General features: G+C 37.9%; 1 protein-coding gene across 3 annotated transcripts in view; it reads left to right on the top strand.

Moving 5' to 3' along the window:
• Window positions 1-19,948, top strand: part of zeb2a (zinc finger E-box binding homeobox 2a) — an 84,639-nt gene that overhangs the window by 49,313 nt on the left and 15,378 nt on the right. For all 3 annotated transcript variants that reach the window (XM_023290218.3, XM_035957232.2, XM_023290219.3), the window contains 5 exons: window positions 7,739-7,981; window positions 10,256-10,324; window positions 11,811-12,005; window positions 13,270-13,484; window positions 18,993-19,101. In XM_023290218.3, coding sequence (XP_023145986.2) covers window positions 7,739-7,981; window positions 10,256-10,324; window positions 11,811-12,005; window positions 13,270-13,484; window positions 18,993-19,101 — 831 coding nt within the window. The remainder of the gene's footprint in view (window positions 1-7,738; window positions 7,982-10,255; window positions 10,325-11,810; window positions 12,006-13,269; window positions 13,485-18,992; window positions 19,102-19,948) is intronic.

Below are 19,948 nucleotides of genomic sequence, written 5' to 3'. Positions count from 1 at the left end.
ACTGTCCGTTGGACCTTCAGGGAATCAATAATCCCAGACAGGCTGCCGATCGGTCGCATCATGAGAACCCAATGTTTTCCTGGTAGCCGCCGTTTGTTTGTGGACGCCGCCATAATTCAGAGCGACTGCCAACAGCTTCTGGTGTGTGTGTGTATGTGTGTGTGTGTGTGTGTGTGTGTGTGTGTGTGTGTGTGCGTGCGTGCAGGAAGCAGCAGTAAGTCACATTATTATCAGGACGACACACATTTAGAATTAACACCAATCTGTCGCCGACAGTCAGCCAGCTGCTCCGTCAGGCCACAAGTATTCGGACGCTGTGGATTTGGTTCTAGTAGTTCGGTTGGTTTGATGAACAGAACGTCCAGTAGAGCTGTCCATGTTCTTCTACCTGTGTAGATTATTTATATGAATGCGACAGGTGCAAGGAAAATCAAAAAATAAGGTTTTAGTTGGGATGTTACCAAAAATATGTGGACATGCTCTGGGCCTGGACCATGTAAATGTTACTACAGAATGACATCAGCTGTCCACATACTTCTGGCTAGTAGTTTATCTATCTGAAGGAGACAGTTGCAGGGACAACTAAAAGTAAAACAGGACTTTGGTATAGATACACTAAATGGGCAAAAGTATTTGGACAGCTCAACATATTGTATTATTCTGACATGGCCACATACTTTTGACCATGTAGTTTTTTGACCTTTGTGACCTCTATGATACAAAATGTGGCCATAAGTATGTGGTTAGATCAACATATTGTGGTTTACTGGCATGTCCACATACTTTTGACCAAATGTCAAAAACACTATTTGGCCAAAAGTATGTGGACATATTTTGGTCCTGCACCATTTTGATTACTTTTGACCATATAGTTTTCTGACCTTTTATTTAAAGTCAGGTAGGTTGTTTGACACAGTATATAACCAAAAGTATGTGGACAGCTCAACATATTGTAGTATGCTGACATGTCCACATACTTTTGTCCATATAGTGTCTTTTAAATTACATGGTTGCAAACAAATCTAAAAGTAAGGAAGGTATTGACATATTACAATATATGACCAAAAGTATGCGGACAGCTCAACATATTGTGGTATACTCACATGGCCACATACTTTTGATCATATAGTTTTTGTTGACATTTAATTAAATGAGAAGGGATTTTAAGTTGATACATTTTCAGCCAAAAGTATGTGGACATGTTTGGGCCCTGCACCATTATAACCGTTTAGGAGTGTGACTTATATTGTCCACATACTTTTGAACATGTGTGTGTGCTACCTGCCTGTGTTTGTGTGATGAATCAGTTGCAGCTCATAGCCGCTAGGCAGCGACCTCGTTTCCATGGAAACCTGTCGCCTCACCTACCTCCCCCCTCCCCCCAGCTGTTCGCTCAGGTGATCTGCTCTGAGGGCAAGAGAGAGGCAGAGAGAGAGAGAGCAGTGAGGATTCAGCTGCTTTTCATCTCAGAAGCTTCCAGCGAGCGGCAGCATGCGGTCGCAGCACCTGCAGCAGGACGGCAGCATGTGGTCGCAGCACCTGCAGCAGGACGGCAGCATGTGGTCGCAGCACCTGCAGCAGGATGGCGGTGGCTTCCTGCGTTTATCAGAGGACACGACGTGGACACCTGGGTGACAGGAGTGGAGGGGGAGCGTGTTGCTTTGAACACACCTGCAGGGATTAAACAAGTGGACGGTCGCATTTATTTTGTCATGCAGCTGCTGCAGCTGATGGACGCAGCCCGAAGCCCCGCCCTCCTCATGCTAGAGGAGCTGTGATTGGCCGATGGGGTTCGCGTTAAGGTTTGATCGATGTTTCGTGTCATGTTCTGTGTTCGAGGCGTGTTCATCTGAAGTGATTCGGATGAATTGATTTTGGTCAAACTACGAAACCTGCAGCCGAGTTTAAAATTGTGTCGACGCAAATTTAATTACTGCGCTGCCTTGGATGAGTTTTCTGTAAAAATAAAGCCGTAAGATCATCTGGAAGGTTTTTATTTGAGTTTCTGTCATTTCTTTCAGCATTTCACGTTTATTCAGATACAGTTTGTTCGTACGAACTTTTTCCTACTTCGTACAATTTTTGAGTTCATCTGTTCAGATTTGTGTCTTCGTAATTCTTTTACATATTGATATTTTTATATGCGTCATTTTTTGTGTTTGTGTTGATAGTTTTGTAGTTTTTCACTTGTCTGTGTTTTTCTACTGCTTTTTGCACATTTTTACTTTTCGTGTTTGTGTTTTCCATCTTTGTTTACTCAGTTGTAGTTTGTTGTGTGTTTGTGCAAACTTTTCTCAGGTTCGTATTTGATTTTTTCAGTTTGCATTCATGTTTTTGTGTTTGTGTCGACGTTATTTGTGATTTTAACGTCTTGTGTTGGTGTTTGTGTGTTTTTCATGCATTTTTCTTTGTTTTTTTTCGCATTTGTGTTATTGCATCTTTTCATGTACAGATTTGTGGGAATTTCTCATTTGAATTCATGTCGTTGTTGTATTTGTGTGTTGTTGCATTTGTGTGTTGTTGTGTTTGGGTGTTGTGTTGTTGCATTTGTGTGTTGTTGTGTTTGTGTTGTTGTGTTTGTGTTGTTGTGTGTTGTTGCGTTTGTGTGTTGTTGCGTTTGTGTGTTGTTGCGTTGTTGCATTTGTTGCGTTGTGACCTGCCCGATGCTCTTTGCCTGCTGTAAAGATGCGTTGTGTTCCTGCAGCACCTGCAGCGCTGCAGCGTCGCACACATGATCCAGTGTTTGCTCTGATCCCTGTTAAATACCTTCTCATGACCACCTGCCCGGAAACCTCCTCCCCCACTCCTCCCCCCTTCCTCCCCCTCAGAAACAGCTGGAGGCGTTTGTTGCATTAAAAACAGCGACTCTGTTCTCGGCCCGTCTGAGAGAATGTCGGAGATGACGGAGCCGGAGGGGGAGGACAAGATTAATGTGTCTTTGTAGGACGGGCTGCTGGGGAGGGAGGAGGAGTGGGAGGTCTGTCCTGCGACGGTCGCAACGTCTTTGTCCCGAACGCCGTGAATGGACACAAAGAGACTCAGAGATCCGCAGGTCGCAGCGACGCATCACTCCGACCTGAAACCTGCTGCTGGTTTACAGAGATATTGTAGCGATGACTCACTCTGACTAAAAACCTGCTGCTGGTTTACAGAGATATTGTAGCGATGCATCACTTTGTCCTAGAACCTGCTGCAGGTTTACAGGTTGCAGCTGCAGGTGTCTTCGTACTCGAATAAACTAGTTGACAGCAGTGTGTTGATGCTGCGTTGCCCCTGGTGATGTGACCCGACACGCCATGATTGGCTGGAGTGCACTGAAGTTTTAAGGTGGAATTATCCCCGCAGATATTGGCGATCGATTGACGCTGGTTGGTTGATCTTTAAGACGTTTGTGTGTTTAAGCGTTTGTTCATTTACTTCCTGTCGTGTGTTTGTTGTGTTGAGGAAACAATGATCCACATTTATCACCATTTTCCAACATTTTAGAGACCAAACATTTGATTTGTTCATTCAGAAAATAACCCACAAATGATGGTTACCTTCAGTCCAACCTGGTTTCTTTGTGGTGCAACATGATTTTTATCATGAATTAAAAGAAAAACTACGACTAAATCTGTATTTCTGACTCTTTAGGGCAACAGCTGACAATTATTTTTATTATTAATGCTGATTATTTTAGCACAGGATGGTGAAAATGTTCATGACAGCATCTAAAAGATGAAGGTGACGTCTTTTTTTCACCTTTTTCTGACATTTTAGAGACCCAACAGTTTATCGAGTCATTTGGGAAAAAAGCGTTTCATGACAGAAAGTTGATCATTTTATAGAAGAATTATCAGATATTTGTGGTTTCTAGCTCCTTGTGAAGATTTGATGGTTTTCTGTTCCAGTAACCTGAGAATCTGTTGGATATTTTCCACAGTTTTTGTCCCAATGAAAGTGTTATTTCAGGTAGTGTTTTGTAGTTTCTTGTAGTTTGGTTGACATGGTGTCAGATATTTTTCAGAGTTTTGTGTCAGTATATGAGTTTGTTTTGTAGTTTTTTTGTTGTTTTCTTGCAGTTTTGTTGACAGAATATCAGATATTCACAGTTCTTGGCATGATATGAGTGTGTTTTGTAGTTTCTTGTAGTTTTTTTGACATGATATCATATATTTTCCACAGTTTTCCATCATGATGTGAGTATTTTTTGTAGTTTCCTTGTAGCTTGTAGTTGTTCCTTACTGTGTAGACATGATTACAGATAATTTTCAGTTTTCTGTCATTATTGCTGGCAGCGTTTTGCAGTTTCTTGTAGTTCTGCTGCTCTGTAGACATGTTATCAGATAATTTCCACATTTTTTTATCACTATGTGGGTTTATTTTGCAGTTGTCTTGGAGTTTCTTGTAGTTCTGTTGACATAATATATTTTGCAGTTTTCTGTCATGACGTCAGTACTTTTTGTAGTTTTCTTGTAGTTTTATAGCTCTATGTATGTGATATCAGATTTTTTCCACAGTTTTCTGTCACGACATCAGTATTTTTAGTAGTTTCTTGTAGCTTTGTTGACATAGTAACATATTTTCTATAATTTTTGTCATTATGTCGGTGTGTTGTGTAGTTTCTTGTATATCTGTTACTCTGTAGACGTGATATCAGCTATTTTCCACAGTTTTCTGTTATTACATGAGTATTTTTTGCAGATTTCTTGTAGTCTTATAGCTTTGTGGATGTGATATAAGATATTTTCCACAGTTTTCTGTCATTACGTGGGTATTTTTTGTAGTTTGTTGTAGTTTTGTTACTCTATAGATGTGTTATCAGCTATTTCCTACAGTTTTCTGTCATTACATGTGTTTGTTTTGTAGTTTTCTTGCAATTTCTTGTAGTTCTGTTGACATAATATCAGACATTTTCCACATTTTTCTGTCATGACGTCAGTATTTCTGTAGTTTTCTTGTAGTTTTATAGCTCTATGTATGTGATATCAGATGTCTTCCACATTTTTCTGTCATGACATCAGTATTTCTGTAGTTTTCTTGCTCTGTGAACATGATCTCAGATACTTTCTAGTTCCCCGTCGTCCTGCCGATGATTGATGGCTGCAGCTCCTCATGCGTTCACACCAGATGAAAACATGAGCGATGTCTCTGCTGCAGCAGGTCACACATTCTTTCAGCCAAAAGCCACAAACCACAATAGCGGTGGGTGTGTGTGTGTGTGTGTGTGTGTGGGGGGGGGGTGGCTTTCTATCCGACGTATACCTCCGACCACACAGCGAGCGTCCACGTCTCACTTTCAGCTCCTTTCTGCGCCCCGTTTGATCAGGGAGGGTTTACCCCGGCTGAACCGGCTCTAAATCCTCCGTCACACCTCGTATTAGAGCCCGTCCTGTCCCACGCCCTCCGCCCCCGCCCACCCCCGCTCTTGGTATTCAGCCCAGGTCAGCAGATTTCGGCCCGGCCCACCGTGGCTCCCCTTTTAATTTGCACCTGTTGCGCAGTTGTCCGGGAGGCGAGCGCCGCAGACAAAGATCATATTATGAACAGACTAATCTCCATGTAGCCGGCAGGAAGAAAGGCGAGGAGCTGCGATCTGGTTTCTCCGCTGTGGGAACCTGCAGCGTCCGATGCTCAGATAAAATCTGCAGGAGAGCAGATAAGACGGCGTGTTAACTGCTCCCAATGAAAGGGAGGCTGTTTCCATCCATCAGGTTCACCACGCTTCATCTCCTGCAGCTCAGATCTGCGGTTCATCCCGATTCACCCAAACAATCTGCAGCCGTAGAGACACAAACAGACAGGGTGCATATAAAGGCGAGGATTCACAGTATAGACGACACAAATATAAAGAGATAAAATCTGTGTGTGAATAATGTAGTTTGGTAAAGTGAAATATCATCTGAATGAGATGCTGCAGATACAGACACCAGTTCAGTTTTCTTCACTGTTGGTTAATTTTTCACTACAAAATAAAGTCCTGCAGCTCTATGGAAACAGAACAACCATGAAGGAGGAGAATGAACTCAGAAATAAATGTCTTCTGTGCAGAATGACAGTTAGAATGACAGAAATCAGACAAACAACACACTGCTTTAATCACGTATTTTACAAAAACACATTTCTTACAAAAAAATCCTGTTGGAAAAATTAAGTCATTTTGGATGCTTTCATTCACTTTAAACAAGATTTAAATCATTTTGGGCAATTTGTGTGACCTTTTGAAGAAGTTTTGAGTCATTTTGTAGGAGTTCCAAATAGTTTTAAGGAGAATTTTGTCATTTTGCGAAATTAAGTTATTTTTTGAGCAATTTATGTGCCATTTTGGAGGAGTTTTGAGTCATTTTGGCAAAGTTCCAAATAGTTTTAAACAGAGTTTTGACATTTGAGTTATTTTCTACAATATCTGAGTTAGTCTTTGTTATTTTGGTCAAGTTTCTATTCATTTCGGCCAGGTGCCGAATTGCTTTGGAATTTTATAAGTGTGGCCAATTTTTGAATCAATTTGTAGGAGTTCCAAATAGTTTTAAACAGAGTTTTGTCATTTTGGGGCAAATTTTGAGTTATTTTGGACAATATCTGAGTTATTTTGGACACGTTTCAGTTAATTCCGAACAGGTTCTGAATAGTTTTGGACAAAACTTTGTCATTTTAGGCAATTTTGAAATCATTTTGGACAAATTAGTCAAACTTTTACGTAATTTTGGACGTCATTTTGACCAAGTGCCAAATAGTTTGGGAATTTGTCATTTTGGTAAATTGTTTTTGAGATATTGGGCCAATTTTTGGATCCGTTTTGATTATTTATTTCTCAAATAAAGTAAAAAAAAAACTAAATGCAATCAAATGTCCAACATTACTCCAAATATCCACAGTTGTTACCATCACTGGAAAAAAAATTGTCTCCACATACTTTAGATTTTCCTTGTTTCTGGCCTCTCCAGACTTTTTCTGGAAACACTGCCTGCACTTCAACCTGAAAACTCTGAATCTTTGGTCACAGCTGAGTTGGTCGTGGAGAATCAGTTGGAACGGCTAATTTTTTTTTCTGACCAATCTGGTGGTTCTTTCTGTTTTTACGGTTTCCGGCTGTAATTGGTGTCTTTTTGGTGATTTGATTTTTGTGACCTGTAAAGCACGTTAGTATTCAGTCTTTTGTGTTTCTTACAGTATTTTCGTATGTATTCTTTATACTTCATGACGTCGTGTTTTTTTGTTGTTTTTAGTGTATTTCCGTAAGGTTTCTTTATACTTCATGGCGTCATGTTTTTTTTGTTGTTTTTAGCGTGTTTTCGTACGTTTTCTTTACACTTCATGGCGTCGGGTTTTTTTTTACTGTTTTTACCTTATTTTCGTACGTTTTCTTTATACTTCATGGCGTCGTTTTTTTTGCTGTTTTTACCGTATTTTCGTACGTATTCTTTATACTTCATGACTTCGTGTTTTTTTGCTGTTTTTACCTTATTTTCGTACATTTTCTTTATACTTCATGGCGTCGTGTTTTTTTGCTGTTTTTACCGTATTTTCGTACGTATTCTTTATACTTCATGACCTCATGTTTTTTTGCTGTTTTTAGCGTATTTTCGTACGTTTTCTTTATACTTCATGGCGTCGTGTTTTTTTGCTGTTTTTCCCGTATTTTAGTACGGATTCTTTATACTTAATGGCATTGCTTTTTGCTTTTTTTACAGTATTTTTGTTCGTATTCTTTATACTTTTTGGGTTCTAATGGCTGCTTCTTTGTCTTTCTTTCTTTCAGTGCTGAACTATGAGAACGTGGTGGAGACGACCTCAGAGACGGACGAGGACGACAGGACGCTGCTGTCCGAGGACGTCGGCTTCGCTAACGGTGGAGGGGAGGATGAGGAGGCGGGCAGCCCAGCCGGCGTGCCCCCCATGGAGGCGTCGCCCCGGGTCGGCCACGCCCTGCTGTCCGACCACCAGGACGGATCCAAGGGGCTGCAGGACCCCCACGGCTGGAGGCTGGAGGAGGGACGCCTCGGTGAGCGTCCAATGGAGCTTTCAGGCCTTGTCCACACGTAGCAGGGTTTTTGTAAAACCGAATATCCTTCCCCCTCCGTCTAGAAAAAAACTTACGTACACACCACCTTGTTTTTAGAAAAAAACTTCATCCACACCTAACCGCATAAGTGCGTTTTTAAGCACATTCATAAGCATGCCGGACCTTTAGGTGGCAGTAGTTCCCCAAATCCTAGCAAGGTGGTGGAGAATAACCGTCCTTAACGTCGTCCTTCGCCTGTGTTGTTGAATGTGGAGCAGTATCTGGGCTTGTAAAAACAAGCAAGTAAAAAGCGCCTGTACAAGAAACAGCGCCCAAAACCTTGTGAGAGCATCCATACTGTTACCGAATGTAAACACACGTCGCATATGTGACGTAAGAACATATTTTGTCGCAGGCGGTGACGTTTCCAAACGCAAAACCCCGGTTACTGATGTCCACATGCAGACGCATAAAACGGAGAATTCGCAAATCTTCACTTTGGTCGGAGTTTTTAAAAAGAATCGTTTTTGATGACGTAAATCTGCGTTTTCGTGTGGATGATAGGCCGAATCGTAGAAAAATAGCTTCGTTTTGTGAGATACCCGGCTACGTGTGGACAAGACCTCAATCTCCTCACATGATCTTCATCAGGGCGGACGGCTGCTAAACAGCACCGTGAGGGTTTCTGGGAAATTGAGGTTTAACACAGTGACAGAAAATCTGATGTTGGTAATAATAGCTTTTGCGTATGTATAATTTTGTAGATTTCTATAGTTTATTCGCATTTACTGTTTAGTAGTGTTTTGTTTGATCGTACGTAGTTTTGTGTAGTTTTTTGTAGTTTGGTCGTATCCTGTGTTTTGTAATTTTTTATCGTTTGTTCATGCATAGTTTGTATTTTTATCTGGTTTGGTAGTGTGTAATTTTTAAAGTTTTGTCCATTTTGGGGAATTTTTTGTAGTTTTGGTCATATATGGTGTTTAGTAGTTTAGTCAAGTGTAGTATTTTATGTAGTTTTTTGTTTTGTCATTTGGTGGTTTGTAGCGTTTTTGTGTCACAGAATGTTGTAGTTTAGTTGTTCGTGGGGTTTTTCACAGTTTTCTGTTGTTGGGTCAGATGTAGTGTTTAGTGTTTTTTTTTGTAGTGTAATGTGTAGTTTCTTGTAGTTCGATTGTACTGTGCAGTTTGCTGTAATTTGGTTGTGTGTACTTTTTTGCAGTTCAGTTGTGTGTAGTGTTATGTTGTTTCTTGTAGTTTGGTTGTGCATTGGTGTGTACGGTTCTTGTCTTTTGGTTGTGTGTAATGTTTGTTTTTGTTGTTCGGTTATGTATAGTGTTGTGTAGTTCCTTGTAGTTTGCTTGTACATAGTGTTGTGTAGTTTTTTGTATTTTGGTTGTATGTTTATCTGAAGTTTCCTGTAGTTTTGTGGTGTGTTTATGTGTAGTTTCTTGTAATTTGACTATCAGTAGTATTTTTTATTTTTTTTGTAGCTTGGTTGTGCATTGGTGTGCAGTTTCTTTTAGATTGGTTGTGTATTTATCTGTAGTTTCCTGTAGTTTGGTTGTGTATTTATCTGTAGTTTCCTGTAGTTTGGTTGTGTATTTATCTGTAGTTTCTTGTAGTTTGGTTGTGTGTTTATGTGTAGTTTCTTGTAATTTGACTATCAGTAGTATTTTTTTGTTTTTTTTGTAGCTTGGTTGTGCATAGAGTTGTGTAGCTTCCTGTAGTTTGTGCATTGGTGTGCAGTTTCTTTTAGACTGGTTGTGTGTAGTGTCTTTTCTGGGGTTTTTTTTCTGGTTGTGGATAGTGATATGTAGTTTACTGTAGTTTGGTTGTGTAGTTTGTTGTAGTTCGTTTGTACATAGTGTTGTCTAGTTTGTCAGTAAAAACACAACAATTGATGAATCACAAACATGTCTGATGACAGATGGCGCTGATTTAAAGCAGCTGAACATCTGGACAGGTGAGGTGTTCCAGACCTGATGAAGATCTTCATGTTCTCAGACAGAAGCTCCCAGATGTGCAGCAGCTGGTAGCTCAGATCATCATTGTGCTGCTCCAGATTTATTTATTGAGCCTCCGGGGTTTGAAGTGTGGGGGTGGCAGGTCTTTGAAGGCTGAATGAAGCTTATGATGCTTGTGACTCCTGTTGAAGAGTCACATGAGGAGGCCCAGGAGGAGCAAACACAATAGCCCTCAGTCAGAGGTTCAGACACCTTCAGACTGATGAGGACATCACATGTAATCACAGAAAATATGTGTTTTTACCACCAGACGACAGGAAAGACGAGTACGAGCCTCTGGGTCCGGAGGCGTCGCTGCACACTGTGGGGAACTCTGCAGGTGAGATCAATAATAAAATAATCAATGTATTGTAATGAGTGATCACTTTTAGCAACGTGGTAGAAACTAAAACACTGACGACAATATATGATAGAAATCTAACGAAAAATACTCAAAATAAACCAGTTATTTAAAATATTAACATATAATGATAAAAAATATGAAATCATTTAACACGTAATGTTAAAAAACAAATAAAGTTTTAACATGCAATGTTTAAAAAACATTTTTAACATGTAACTTCAAAAAAGTAGCTGAATTTATCATCTTTTTAAAAAAAATGAATAAATAAGTCTCAAATTTACCTTGTAATGCCAAAAACTATTGATAATTTGACACGTAACATTAAATTATTAAATAACATAACAGGTATTTTTTAAACATGTAGCTTAATTTGTAATATTTTTTTAATTAAATAAATAAATCACAATTTTAATGCCTAATGTTAAAAATGCTAAAAAATTTAAAATGTAAGGTAAAAAAAATCTGTAATTTTAACATGTAGCGTTAAACTATTAAGTAACATAGATATTTTTAATTAACTTAATTTGTAATGTTTTAAAAAATTAAATAGACTCCAATTTAATTTCTAATGTTAAAAACCCTGAAGAATTTTAACATATAACATTAAACTATTACACAATATAACATATTTTTTAAAATATGTAACAGAATTTATAATATTTTTAAAAAATTAAATAAATAAATAAATCACAAATTAAATGTCTAATGTTAAAAACAAAATAATTTAACATTTAATGTGAAATAAAATCTATAATTTACAAGGGAATGTTAAACTAATTATAAAATCATTATATTCTTATCATATTTTTTATCTACATTTGATGACGTAATGTCAAAAAACTGTAAAAATTGTAAATATTGTTACGTAATTATTAAGTAATTTAACATTTGATTGTGACTTTAAGTAATTTATCAGGTTTGTTAATGTAAATGAGTAAGCTCTATTTCTCACTGTGTTTTGACTTCATTTTTTTTAACCAAGTCATTTATTATGACACATTTTTTGATATTTTTATTTTTCTATAATTCTGACGTCATATTTCTTGGCTTGTTGTGTCATTTATTTGGTTTTCTCTTTTATTTTTTGTGTTTCTCATAGTTTTAAATTTCAAAGTCAAAGCTAGGCGAGACTGTATTTTTATTTGGTCATTTCTTCTCTGATCTCATGACTTTGTTTTTGGTCTGAACAGATGCTGAATCTGTGATAATAGAAACACTTTATTTCATGTCATGTCGAGTTCTTGTGATTGAAAATCCTGTAAAAGAATAAATCAGCAGTTTCCATGTCAGCTGGTTTTAGTTCAGGGACGCCTCAGGGCAGGATACTGGGTCCTCTTTGGTTCTTCTGTCTGCAGCCGCTCAGTCAAACCAACATTTTCATGTTTTAAAGTCTCCGATTTATTTTATTTTTCTGATTTTCAAAGCTGTAAAATCCAAACGTTTGCTGAACTTTGTGTTTCAGTGAAGCCACTGGAGGGCATCTCCGAACTGGACGAGTACTTCCTGAAACGTAAGCTGGAGGACAGCGATGGTCACCCGGCAACCATCGCCGAGTACCTGCAGCGCAGTGACACTGCCATCATTTACCCAGAAGCCCCGGAGGAGGTGACACGACTGGGCACGCCCGAAGCTGTTGGTCAGGATGAGAGCGAACACGGTAAAAGAGATGAGAAACTGAAGATCTGGAAATCTGTGGGTCAAAATTTGATAAAAAAGTTTAATTAGTGTAATAAATAATGCGTAAAAGGGGGTTTGTTTGACATAATTTTTAGTATTTAGTCATTAAAATAGTGGTAACAGACGGAAAATGTGACTTTAAACCACCAATTTATTCTTTTTTGAATAAAAAAATTAAACCAGTCTGAATAATTACATAATAAAATAATTAAAAGATATAAAATCCCTGTAAAATTCATGGAAATCAGTAAAAGATGCCATATGTTAAGAAAAAATATCAATTTTTTATGACTTATTCTGGTTTTAGTGCCTTAAAAGGCAGCTCAGGCGTCCCACATGGCTCCATTCTGGATCCTCTTTTGTTTACAGTATAGAGATAAATTAAACATCTGAGGGTTTAACAAAGGAAAGTTTTAATTCTGCATGTTTATTTCTCTTATTAAACAGCACAAAAAGTAAATTCGTATGTTTAATTACTCAGAAGAAGTGAATTTATAAAATATGAGGAAATCACCATAAATGTTATGTCATTTATTATGGACTTAAATAGAAAAAACTATAATCATTCATGAGAAAATTTTTTAAAGTATTATCATAAGACAAACGGTGGTAATATTAGAAGGGGCTTCATCTCAATTTATGTCATATTTTGCACATTCACAATCAAATGCTCGGGGACAAACATTTCATACACAAACTGACAATAAAGATAAAACTCTCTGAATTGAGACCATAACTGAATGTGGATGAATAAAGAACATTTTATTTTGAATGTGTAATAAAAAAATATGTGCTTCAAGTAGATTAATTCTAAACCATTATCTTAGTTTCTTCCATTTATACTTCTTTTAATTATAAAGTCAATTAGTAATTATAAGACACAAAAGGCCTCTGACAATACATCTCAAAGAGACAAATGAATAAAAATCTGTAAAAAATGTCATTTGTTTAAAAGAAAAAACAGAAAATTTATGTCTTTAAATGATCAAAAATGTAATAATTTCATTTTAGTTTTGTTCTCTTACCAAATGGGCCGATGCTCAAAAACAACTTCTGGCAGAATTTGAAAATACTGGGAAAAAAAACTCTAGAAATGGAGACTTGAGCTGAGTGTAGATGAATAAAGACACTTATTTTAGTTACGATGTCAGCCGGTAAATCTGTCCACAGCACTGTTTTTTAGTTAGCCATTAGCTATTAGCCGTTAGCCTCCGTTAGCTGACCTCTGACCTCTGACATCATAGACCTGCCACCCGGGACGCCGGACGACTTCGCCCAGCTGCTCACGTGTCCGTACTGCGACCGCGGCTACAAACGGCTGACGTCGCTGAAGGAACACATCAAATATCGACATGAGAAGAACGAGGAGAGCTTCGCCTGCCTGCTGTGTCCCGACACCTTCAGCCACCGAGGCCAGCTGGAGCGTCACATGACCACACACAAGCCCTCCAGCGACCAGGTAAGACTCACCTGCACCGACACTCAGGTGTAACAAACTCAGATGGAATCAAAACTCCAATGAAGCTGAAGCTCAGGTGCATTTTTAGATTGGAAAATTTGTTAATGAAGTTCGAAGAAACACGGCGTAAAAAGACTTTTAGTGAAACGTCGAAACACAAGTTATAATCATAAGTAATAAATAGTGAATAATCAAAAGTCATAACTTGATTTTATTGTCATTCCATCCATTATTCTGAAAGGCAGCAAACGTTTAAGTATCGAACCAGTGAATTTTTGGTAATTTTGCTTAAAAATGAATGAAATCTATTTAAAAACACATTTACCAGCTTCTCTGCTCCTTCTGTTCACTGAACCTCTTTTACTGTTTATCCTTCAGCTGATCCAGATGATCAAATGGATTCAGCAGAATTTTCCATTATCGGTTGTTGAAAATGGAAGAAATAGGAAAAGCAGCAAATTTTAACAGGCGAACCAATGGGTTTTTTATAAAAATGACCGAAATAAAGACTCATATCAATTGTTGCTGATCTTTTTCCTTGATTGAATGTTTCTGGTTATAAAAGTAAGACTAAAGGTTCTAAAATTGGTTTTATGGTCGCAGCAAGAGGTTTTGTTTTCAATCTGTGAGCATGTTAGTGTTGAATCTCAAAGGACCGAGGATGGAGCCCTGAGGAACATCAGTCGTTGTGGTGTTTCAGATACGTAGCTTTAACACTGATCAGTCCCTTTAACGGGAAAATTAATAGAGAATAAAGAAGCTTTAAAGCTGCATCGTGATTAAACAAAAACAACAACAAAAAAGAAAACAATCTTATTTGGGACCCACAATAATTTTTTAAAAGAATTTCCCATATTCACTGACATAATGTTCATCCTCAAAAAATCTGTGAAGCCATTTCAAAGCTTCAATATCTCCAGAAATAAAACTCCCACAGCCGTGAAACTTGGTGAGGATGCAGACAGAATCGTTTTCAGTAGATCATAATGATAGAATGGATCCAGCAGGGGACATATTTTTAATTATTGGTCACTGAAAATAGCAAAAAGTCCAAAATTGTTCAAACCAGGTTGGTACTGTCTCCATAAAGTTCCTGTAAGTGTCTACATATGGATGGATCCATATTTCTTCTAAAATACAGTCTTTGGTCAACATTTCACCAACTTTTGACGCTCTACCATCAGTATAATTTAATATATGGCTAGTGTGGCAAGATAAGGTTCCAGTTTTTTCATATTTTGACTTATCTGTCCAAAATTACTTGAAAGTTGTCCGAAATGACAATAATGAATAATGAATGAAATTTATACGTTTGAAAATGGAAAAGTGTAATTTTACATTTTTTTTGTGATATTGTGGCTCTAGACATATATATATATATATATATATATATATATATTATATATATATATATATATATATATATATATATATATATATATATATAGATGTATCCATATTTCTTACAAACAGGAACTTTCAGGGTCCACAATATCACCCTTATTTGAGAGTTGTGTACTTTTTCCCATTATCAAGAGCCAATAATGCTTTGTTGGGGGGTAATTTGGAGCCATTTAATCTTTTACACCTGCTGTAAACTATTCTGTCTGAGTTCTCACCACCTTTCATGGCCTTAAAATGGCTTCACAGGTGTTTTTGAGGGTTAAAATACAAAAAATTCAGTTAATAAAGCATGAAATTCTCCAAATTTAGCCAAAATATTCTACAGAACTTTGTTTCGGGCCTAAAATAACCATTAAGAACGAGCCATGAGTCAGTCGTCCTACTGAGCAGCAGGGACTGACCCTGCTGCTCAGGTTTATCTGCTGTTCTGTGGTTCAGCAGCTGCAGTTGCCCCCCTCCATCGCCGCTCCATGCGTGGGAGCTCCGGCTTCCTCAGACCATCTGACTTTCGACATCAGCTGCTGCTGGAAGTGCAGCCAGAACAGATGTGATTAGAGTTTATCGGGCAGATCGTGTCGCAGCGCTGAACGTTTCCTGCACACGCCTGTTCGCCCGCCGCCCCTCACCGTCCAAAATTCACATTAGAGTCGCTAACTAAGCTCTGACTCATTCAATTTTCCAATTACACTGCGATCCTAATGAGATTTCCTGCAGACTCGGTACCTGACCCCCCCCTCGGCTCCAACCGGCAGCAGATGGTCTTTTCCCTGCTGGTTTGAAGAATCCTAATCCTCTAAGTGGCTGTTTATTTGTGTCCTTCCCGAGTTAAACTGTTAAAGAGAGACGAGTCGCTGATTCAGTCACAAAATTCACAAGTCACAAACCCCCCGTTTAACCTCCCGCCTTCACCGTCGGAGGATTCCTCCACATCACGGAAATAATCAGCGTTTACTAAAAACATGAAGAAGAAAAAAACCCAACTGTGAAATCTTTAAGGCTTCTATTAACTACAGCTGCTGAAGCTTTGCTGTGAAGCTGCTCTCAGTTTCAGGAATAAAAACAACAGAAACCTGTCATTTGGGGATTTCCTCATTTTTTGCTTGGTTTTTCGAAAGAAGGTTCATTTGTTTCAGATGGAAATTACCAAGTAAGTCGATAAATGGAATAAAAATTAAAGCTGAAATAAAAATAATTTATTTTGATCATAAAATGCTCTAAATGTATGTCAGAACTACACTACCGTTCAAAAGTTTGGGGTCACCCAGACAATTTCATGTTGTCCATGAAAACTCACACTTTTATCCATGTGCTAACATAATAACACAAGGGTTTTCTAATCATCAATTAGCCTTTCAACACCATTAGCTAACACAATGTAGCATTAGAACACAGGAGTGATGGTTGCTGGAAATGTTCCTCTGTACCCCTATGGAGATATTCCATTAAAAATCAGCTGTTTCCAGCTACAATAGTCATTTACCACATTAACAATGTCTACACTGTATTTATCATTCATTTAATGTGAACTTCATAGGAAAAAAAACTCTTCTATTTGTTATTTCTGACACCTTTTGTGTAATTCTGGACAAATTTTCTGTAATTGTGGATTATCTTCAAGTTAATTTAGATAAATTTTGAGTCACTTTGGATGACTTTTAAAGCATCTTGGACAAATTCAGTGTCATTATGCAATTTTTCAGTCATTCTGGATCATTTTTAATCATCTGAGATAAATTCTTTGGATAACTGTCTAGTCATTTTAGACTATTTTCTTGTTATTCTGAACAAATTTCTGTTTTAGATCATTTCTGGAAAATTTGAATCTAATTCTGGATCATTTTCAAGTCATTTTCAACACATTTTGAATCATTTTTAATACATCTTGGACAATAAAGTTTGGAAGCAGAGTGGTCTGATGCATTTTCTGTAGTTTTGGAGAAAAGTGGGTTCAAAGTTTAGTGTTTTCCAGAATGGTCTAACATTCACTGTAAAGCTATATTTGGGTTGTGGGTTAAACCGCCCTGCCACTAAAATCTAGGCCATAAAATATTACAGAAATGATATAAAATTCTATTTGGATTTTTTGTGGGTTAGACTCTGCTTCTAACCCCCTCAAATAAACCTCATTGCTTGAGATTCTTTAAAGAACCCTCAAAGAACCATCAGAAAACAAACTCCTTGAGTAACCATGAGTGTTTTCTTCAAATGTTCTTTCATGAACCACCTTCACTTGCTGATATTTTCGGTCATTTTTCAGCCAAAAAAAAGTGTAATAATTTGCAGCATTTCAGGGGTTACTTCCATTAGAACACATTTAATATTTTGGGTTCTGGACTGTTTGTCAGACAGAACCAGATGTTCTTAGATGCCGTCTTTCGATTTGTGAAACTGTGACAGACATTTTTCTGTTTACTGATGTTTTGTCCATCACATGATTGATCCAGAATGAAAATATTTGTTAGCTGCCATCAGAAAATAAGCTCCTTTAGAATCCATAAAACAGCTCCAAGGAACTTTAGCAAAATTAGGTTCTTTAAGGAGTCTTCTCTTCAAATGTTCTTTCACTAACCAACTGGTTTTATTTTGATAACTGGATTCTTCCAGTCAAAATGTAACAATTTGCAGCATTTTCCGGTTCCTTCTATTAGAACACACTTATTATTTTGGGTTCTGGACTGTTGGTCGGACAGAACCAGATGTTCTAAATGATCCATCTAGAGTGAAAATGTTGCTTAACTGCAGCTCTATTTTTGTACTATTATCTGTCACCAAACCAAAGAACCCCAAGAAACATGAAGAACTTTTAAAGAGCCACATAAATTACAGCAGGTCCTCGGTTTACGACGTCCTCGACCTACAGCGTTTCATGGTCACGTTGCCATCTCCCATAAATTTATTCAGAAAGTCTTGTTCCGTCATTCCGTCGTATGATTTTAAAACAAATTGTTCTCTATTGTAAATGCATTTTTTATTTTTGCTGTACAGTATTTTGATGTCCTAGACTATGATTTTACTTCTGTGTTAGCGTAGCTGAGTGACACGGGTACTTATGTGCATATGTGAGTTCCGACTTGCGGCAAAAATCGTGTTACGTCGCGCTGTAGGAATGGAAGTCCGATGTAAGTCGAGACCCCCTATAGGTGGAAAACCGTCCGCTAAATAAAGAGGTTCTTCAGTAGGTGGTAGTGGTTTGAAGAACCAAAAGGCCCCCTAAGGAACCATTTAAGAACCTTTATTTTGTTGGCGTTTGTGTGTTTTCAGCTGGTTACTGTTAAATTTGTTAAATTTTCTTCTTTTAAATTTTTTTTAAAAATTCTTACATTTTATACTGTATATTTGAATGTGTTTTTATTTGTGTTTCCTCTGTACGGTGACATTGAGTGTTCTGAAAGGCGCCTATAAATAAAATGTATTATTATTATTATTATTATTATTATTATTATTATTATTATTAAATTAACAGAAAAACATTCATATTTTTCAACATATCGTTATCAAAGCTTTTTCTAAGACAGGATGGAAACAGACTTTGTACTTTAGGACTTTTTACGTCGTAGCAGCAGAAAACCTCTTCCAGTCGGTTGGGTTGATTTACATAACTTTATATCTGATAAGATCTTCTCACATACACTTGACGGCGTTCCAGCTCAGAGATGTGTTGGTTGTTGTTGTTCGTGTTCCTGCTCTGGTTTAACTTAATGAAGCAAACCGAGAGAAAAAAAAAACCTTTTTATCTGCTAAATAAAGCAGAAATGAGTGTCAGGTTTGTGTTTCCTCCAACAATCATCTGCATCTGAGACGAAAGGATTTCAGCTCCCACTCTGCTGCTGGTGGGGGGGGCTCTGTTTGTGTTTGTTTATCTCTCTATTTGCATTTCAAATGTTGGGAATGCACCTCCACCACAAAGTGTTACCTCTGAACGCCGCCAGCCCACGCTGTTTCTCAGAACGGCTTTCACAGCGAAGGAGTTCGAGGAGAATCTGTCACTGTTAGATCTGCTACTCTAAATACTATTAAATTCCCCGTTAGCTCGCGCTGCTGCCTCTCCGCTGCGACTCCCACTCCTCCTCCTCCATCACTTCAAATCTGTTTTTCTCTCTGCAGCCGCCGCTGCTCGCCGAAGGAGCTGGAAACCGCAAGTTCAAGTGCAGCGAGTGTGGAAAAGCCTTCAAGTACAAGCATCACCTGAAGGAGCATCTTCGCATCCACAGCGGTGAGTCAACGGCCTCCGAGTCGTCCGGTTCAGCTCTGAAAACACAGATCCTCCAGATTCACATTCTGCTTCCATCACTGCGATAAAACTCTGATTGTTTATAACTGACGGAGCCTTAAATCCGCCTCGACATGAAAACAAAAGACTTTCTTCAACACTTTACTTTAGCGTGAACATGATTAACCCTCTGAACCCCAACAAGCCACAGTTCTTTAGTGTTTTTTTTCTTTACTGCTGACTCACTCAGGAACTCATTTTTCACTGCAATCTAAAGTCCTGCACATGTATGGAAACAGAAAAACCATGAAGAAGGACAGAAAACTCAGAAATATGCAATACGGCACAATTAGAATGACATAAATCAGTAACAAAAAGAACTTCTGGTTATTTATTTTACAAAAATTTCAATAAAATGAGTCCAAATGTCCAACATTTTCCCAACTATCTACAGGTATAACCAACACTGGAAAAAACAGAGCCTCCACGTACTATACATATTCAACTATTTCCACATTTGTAGCTTCTGCAGACTGAGTTTTGTCTGAGTTTTACATCCTTTAGTATTTTTGTGTCTTGTTTCAGTCATTTTATGTGTTTTTAGGACACTTTTGTCTCCTTGGGGTCATTTTTATGTCGCATTTCGGTTGTTTTTGGTCTGATTTGCATCGTTTCATGTCTCTTTAAAACACCTTTGTCTACTTCTTTAACATTTTATGTCTATTTTTTTCTCATTTTATTACTAGTTTTGGTCACTTTATGTGTCTTTGGTACACTTTTGTCTTCTTGTTGTCATTTTTATGTCGCATTTTGGTTGTTTCTGGTCTTGTTTACATTGCTTCGTGTCTCT

Source organism: Amphiprion ocellaris, chromosome 11 (genome assembly GCF_022539595.1).
Source record: "Amphiprion ocellaris isolate individual 3 ecotype Okinawa chromosome 11, ASM2253959v1, whole genome shotgun sequence".
NCBI classification, from domain to species: domain Eukaryota; kingdom Metazoa; phylum Chordata; class Actinopteri; family Pomacentridae; genus Amphiprion; species Amphiprion ocellaris.
This window is presented reverse-complemented; position numbering and strand designations above follow the sequence as displayed.